This window comes from Photinus pyralis, unplaced genomic scaffold (assembly GCF_008802855.1).
Source record: "Photinus pyralis isolate 1611_PpyrPB1 unplaced genomic scaffold, Ppyr1.3 Ppyr1.4_LG2, whole genome shotgun sequence".
In the NCBI taxonomy this organism is placed as follows: domain Eukaryota; kingdom Metazoa; phylum Arthropoda; class Insecta; order Coleoptera; family Lampyridae; genus Photinus; species Photinus pyralis.
This window is the reverse complement of record NW_022170403.1, coordinates 51,641,360-51,647,359: the sequence shown is the minus strand read 5'-3', so window position 1 is coordinate 51,647,359 and position 6,000 is coordinate 51,641,360. Positions and strand designations below refer to the sequence as shown.

The 6,000-nt window shown below is 34.3% G+C and overlaps 1 protein-coding gene and 1 long non-coding RNA gene across 2 annotated transcripts; one reads left to right on the top strand and one right to left on the bottom strand.

The window, feature by feature from the left end:
* Positions 1–1,283, bottom strand: LOC116162920. Its single transcript, XR_004143649.1, has 3 exons — positions 576–1,283; positions 424–521; positions 1–367 (listed from the first exon to the last, which is right to left on the bottom strand). It is a non-coding gene; the product is annotated as an uncharacterized LOC116162920 (long non-coding RNA).
* A 146-nt stretch (positions 1,284–1,429) lies between these two features.
* LOC116162919 lies at positions 1,430–5,103 on the top strand. Its single transcript, XM_031476683.1, has 3 exons — positions 1,430–2,087; positions 2,140–2,265; positions 2,325–5,103. The coding sequence occupies exons 1-3, from the start codon at positions 1,824–1,826 to the stop codon at positions 2,760–2,762; spliced, it is 828 nt and encodes a 275-aa protein (XP_031332543.1). The 5' UTR covers positions 1,430–1,823; the 3' UTR covers positions 2,763–5,103.
* The last annotated feature ends 897 nt before the right edge of the window (positions 5,104–6,000 follow it).

Below are 6,000 nucleotides of genomic sequence, written 5' to 3'. Positions count from 1 at the left end.
ACATACGTCGTCTGTAATAATAAAACAGGTCTCATATACATACATATGTCACAAAATAAAAAAAGATAACTCAAATATATTTTTTATTAAATAACAGTAGGTAAAACCTCCAATTTAGCAAAAACAATTTCTTGGGGTGGACATACGTCGTCTGTAATAATAAAAGCAAACATAATTTATTATTGAAACAAAAAAATTGTTACCTTACTTACGGTCCTACCCTGCAAAAAATTGTTGTTGAGCTCCTGCATTTTGTCTCAAACACCCAAATAAAATGATCCCCAAAAAATGGCTCTAAGAACAATAAATTGTGCTCGGTCTCATCGTAGACTAGATTATGTGCACATGGGCAAAGCACTGTATATCCCTGTAAATATGACCATTAGTTATGATTACAATTACTTGAAAAGCACTATTACTTACCGATGGTAGGTACATACCGACAAATCACTGAAAAGAGCCACTCGCATTTATTCATAGGCACAGTAATTTCGTTTATAGTTGACATTTTTTCTTAATACCTATGGAGAGTAAAATTTGAATGATATTGACTAAACTACGTTGCATATTTATACCTATTTCATTTTGATAACGTTTTATTTTTCTGTTGTAAAACCTCAATGTTATAAATATTTGCTTCAGCAACATTGTAAATTTTTCCATCTGTAGACCACAATCTCGAAATCTGTATCGAAAACTTGCAACAAATATTGTACTACATCGATAACACTACAACCATTGAAGGATTATAGTAAACCACAAACACATGTGTTTGTCTTATCAACAGAACCGCAAGACGTTTTATTTCTAACGCTATGTTACTAAGATAACATCTAAAAATAAATCTCAACCGCAAACGACTACTACTAAGTTATACATTTTATGAAGTACGCCGCTTGTGTTACTAAGCATGATTCTAAAATTAGAAATTTGTTTTTACCTACCTACCCCTTATCTACAACCCCCCTAAAAGACATCTACTACCCCTACACACATATACAACCCCTCAAACATCGAAAAAAACACCGCAATCAAGTACGCCGCCGCTTGTGTTACTAAGCATGATTCTAAAATTAGAAATTTGTTTTTTCCTACTACCCCTTAACACACAACCCCCCTAAAACACATCCACTACCCCTACACACATATACAACCCCTCAAACCTCGAAAAAAACACCGCTATCAAGACCGATCCAAAAAGTGAGTTTTTGTCACTGAAATGAACCCATACTTTAGCATTGCGCTTATGGAGATTTACATTGTGCCAGAACTCTCCTTGTTTAACTACTGACGTTTTCATTTGGTGTATAACTTATTTTTTCGAAAAACAACCTTTCAGAATTGGTACCACAAGAAGTACCCGCAGCGCCTTAAGTCGTATGACCTGAGGCGATCGATTTTAGCATACTCTGATAGGGCAAAATGGAACACCATCGGTTAAAATTTTGATCATTCTCGTTCAGTGGATTTCGTGTTAGCTCCCCTACTATTAAGCCCGTCTGACACGATCATTTTTCTTGTGCAAGATTCGTTACAAGTTTTGGTGCTAATTAATTTATAACGTAACATACACGATCTTGTACAAAAATTTTTGCATAAAAAAAATTAAATACAAGAAAATAGCGCTAGCTTTAAAATCTTGTAGCAAAAATGTGCAAATAAAATGCGCATTGACACAAAACTTAAATATAACCTCAAATCAACCATTCAATTCAGAAGCTTTGCTTTGTTTACGTTTAGTAGTTTACATTACAATCGTGCTTGGTGGCTGTGTTGTGAATTCTGAGCTTGTTATTAATAAATTGTGAATCTCGTTAAAAAAAATGGGTTGGTCACAAGAACAAGTTCAAGCGCTTATTGAGTGCTACAGAGCCAACGAATGTTTGTATATGGTAACTTCACCTTTGTATAAAAACAAACATGCTAGGAATGCTGCATTACAAAACATTGCGGAATGCCTTAAATCCATGGGGAGAAACGTCACGATACCAGAAATTAAAGTTAAATGGAATGGCCTCAGGACCAATTATTTAAGCGAACTCCGGAAATACGAATCTACACAAAAAAGTGGTGCAGGTGCAGATGATGTAAGTTTGACAAATATAATGTGGATTTGAGATGTTATTATTTAATTTTTAGATATTAAAACCGTCTTTGTGGTATTTTGATATAATGCGTTTTATCGATAAATATATCACTCCTCGGAAGTCGACTGATGTGCTAGACATTACTGCTGCAACAGTGGATATCGATAATGGAAGTGACGTAAGGCTAACATACAAATTGTTATTCAATTTAATTCGATCAATCTTAATTTTGCGCAGGACATCGACCATGGAAATGACGTTATTATTGAATATATCGATGAAAGTGATATTGAAACTATAAATTCAAATATTTCCTCCCCTGCTACTTCTCTTCTTCCTACTGACGATACACAGACTGTCGGCAGTTTTATACCAAACAAGAAGAAAATATCCAGCAATGAAAACATTCCATCTACTCCTTCAGTACGGCCCTCCAAAAAAGTTCGTAAGGAAGACAAACTTGCTGAAGAACAAGCATTAACCTTAGGTGCAATTCGTACAGCTAATGAGCAGAGGAAACCTACACCCACATACAACAGTCCCTTCAGTAATTACGTTGCATTTCGTTTAAATTCAATTACTGATGATACCATAAGAGCAACAGCTGAAGAAGAAATTATGGAAGTTATTTTTAGAAATTATAAGATTTTTATAAATAAACAACACAATGTATAATGTCAATAACAGTAATAAGTAATTAGGTTTATTTTCATATTATGTATAAATATTCAATAATTACATGTCATAGTTGGCTATAGAATTTTCTTGCCATGGCACAGAACCTTCTACACTACAGAAGAAATTTTTGAATTCTTCGCGAACTTGTAAAGCATGATTCGAGGGTCTATTACCTCTTTGCGGTAATAGTGTTTCTAACTTGTTAGTTGCAAGCTCTTCTGGTGTAATTTCTACATACGAAACACTACGAGTAGCCAAAAAATTATGCAAAACAACACATGCTAACGTAATTGTTTCAGTTTTATTAGCACTTAAATTGATTGGGTTTAACAGAACTCTGAATCTATTGGCCAAAATTCCAAAGGCATTTTCTATGACTCTTCTCGCTCTTGATAAACGATAATTAAAGATTCTGCAATCGTGTGATAGCCCTCTCTGCGAATATGGTTTTAATAGATTAGGCAACAAAGGAAATGCATCATCGGCTACAACAACGAAGGGCACTTTTAATTCTCTGGCAGGTAATGGCATTGGTCTGGGAAAGTTTAATTTATTTTCCATCATTGCCTTTGACAATTTACATTCGCGAAATACGCCACCATCACTTATACGCCCATTGACCCCTACATTAACGTACAAAAAACAATTTCGCATCAGCTAATCCCATTAAGACAATGGAATGTTCATTTTTGTAGTTAAAATAATACGATCCATCAGATCGTGGGGCCCTGAACTTGATATGTCTACCATCAAGTGCTCCCAAACATTGTGGAAATTGCCAATCGTTGTAGAATTCGTTAGCAACTATTCTCCATATTTCAACAGTTGTTGGAGTCTAAATTTATAATATGAAACATTTACAAATGTCTGTTGACATGATATGATATAGCAAATGGAAAAGTGATCAAATTATAGATATGGATTTGGACAAAAAGATGAAATTTGAGACCAATTATTGGGTTAAAGTGCTTGAACGAGTTATTAACGTTACTTTAACTTTGGCTGAAAATAATGTATCTTTCAGAGGAGCTCATGAGTCATTGTATGATGGTGATAATAATCGTGGCAATTTTTTAAATATTATAAAATTGTTGGCAATTTATGATCCTGTTTTACAGGAGCTTTTATCCAAAGACAAGAATTCTGTGAAATATTTGTCACCAACGATTCAGAACGAAATTATCGAACTCTTAGCCACAGAGGTGAAAACTAAATTAATTGGCCAGATAAATGAATCTCCATTTTTTTCAATAATAATGGACACAACACAGGACATCGCAAAAGTTGATCAAGTGAGCTTTGTAATAAGATTTGTGCACCTCATTAAAGACGCAGATACTGTAAATATTGTACATGATGCAGAGGACATGGTAAATCAGTTATTATCTTTTTTTGAAAAAAATAATTTGAGCGTGGAAAAACTACGAGCTCAAGGTTACGATGGTGCAGCCAACATGAGCGGTATTTACAACGGTCTGCAAGCGAAGATTTTGGAGAAACAGCCCAATGCGTTGTATGTACATATACTGCACACAATTTAAACTTAGTCATCAACGACTCTATAAAAATTTCGAGAGAGTTACACAATTTTTACGACACTGTGGAATGTCTGTATGCGTTTTTTGCACATAGCATAAAACGATGGGCAATGTTGATGGAAACCTTTGAATCCAAAAAGCATACTTTGAAACGGTTGTGTCCCACGCGATGGTCGTCCCGTTATGGTTCCCTTCATAGCATGAGGTTTCACTATCGAGAAATTTTGCAAGTTTTAACCAAATTATCTTTAACAAGTTCAAAAGTAACTGAACAAAGTGAAGCTCTCGGATTGAAGAAAAAACTCGAAAATTTTGAAACAGTTGTGATAATAGTGATGGAATATAAAATCTTAAGCATTACCAAAATTGTATCCAATGCACTGCAGAGCAAAAATCAAGATATTGAAAGAGCCTCAAAACTCTTGAAATCTGCTAAGGAAGATATTTCAAGGATTAGGGAAAATTTTTCGGAAATTGTAAATGAAGCTGCTGATTCAGCCCGTAGTTGGGGAATTCAACCGCATTTCAAAAATTCACGACTTCGCAGAGTGAAAAAGCAATTCGATGAGCTGTCATCTGACGAACGACTAACAAATTTACAGGAGAACTTCCGTGTTTCTGTGTTTAATCTTACATTGGACGTCATTATTTCACAAATTAAAAATCGATTCAAAGGACTAAATAGCATAGTTGAAAGATTTAAGGTGCTTTTCCCTTCAGTTTTAAAAGATCACTCGGACTCAGATTTAATACAGCTAACTGAAAATTTAATTAACTTTTATCCCAATGATTTATCGAGCTCATTTGCACAAGAACTTTTGTCATTCAGACACGTTTATAAAGAACAAATAAACTCAAATATTTCAATTCATGACTTGGCAAAATTGGTTATTTGCGATCCAATGATATTAAGTTCATTTAAGGAAGTGTGTTGTGCTTTTATACTCTACCTGACAATTCCCATATCGGTATCATCTTCGGAAAGATCATTTTCCATCCTAAAATTGATTAAAATCTATTTACGAAGTAAAATGTCACAAAGCAGACTTTCAGCTTTGGCAATATTATCAATTGAAAATGAAACAGCCAGAACATTAGATTTACATAATGTAATTTCTCTGTTTGCTCATCAAAAGGCAAGAAAAGTAGACTTTTTTAGTACTTGTAATTAAGCTGTCTTATATTGAATTGAATTTATGTTATCATGTTGGTTACCATTGTTCAGCCATACGTTTTTGTGCATTGTTCAATAAACTATTATGCTAGTAATTTTTTTTAATGATGCAGTGGGGCCCGTATGTTTGGTGTTGCACCAGGGCCCGCTCCTAAGTTGTTACGTCCCTGGGATGATTGCTTCAATTGGTGCGCTAAATCTAAAAATATGTGCAAGGAAATTATTAAGTTATTAGTGCAAAAGATTGAACTGGACAATTTGATGAAATATTATGCGCATGTAAACTGGGATCGTTTACTAACACTGCTACTGGTTCTAGTGTACCGTCGTATTTTAAAATGTTTATAGCAGATTTAGAATCCAATAGTGTAAATAATGTTATTAGTAGTACCTATAAGGATATTTTGTATATAACTAACGATGCCATATGTACAGCTGCACAATATGCAAAGCTGTAATGCTTTGGAAACATTTATTGATGTTAGCAAAGAGTCGAATATTAGTACGAGTTTAATCCACGCCA

What these genes read in the sequence shown, in the direction of transcription:
- LOC116162919 (XM_031476683.1), top strand. Translation starts at nt 1,824, where the DNA reads ATGGGTTGGTCACAAGAACAAGTTCAAGCGCTTATTGAGTGCTACAGA. An exon ending in GTGGTGCAGGTGCAGATGAT is followed by an intron (nt 2,088 to 2,139) that starts GTAAGTTTGACA and finishes TTTAATTTTTAG; the next exon opens with ATATTAAAACCGTCTTTGTG. An exon ending in ATATCGATAATGGAAGTGAC is followed by an intron (nt 2,266 to 2,324) that starts GTAAGGCTAACA and finishes AATTTTGCGCAG; the next exon opens with GACATCGACCATGGAAATGA.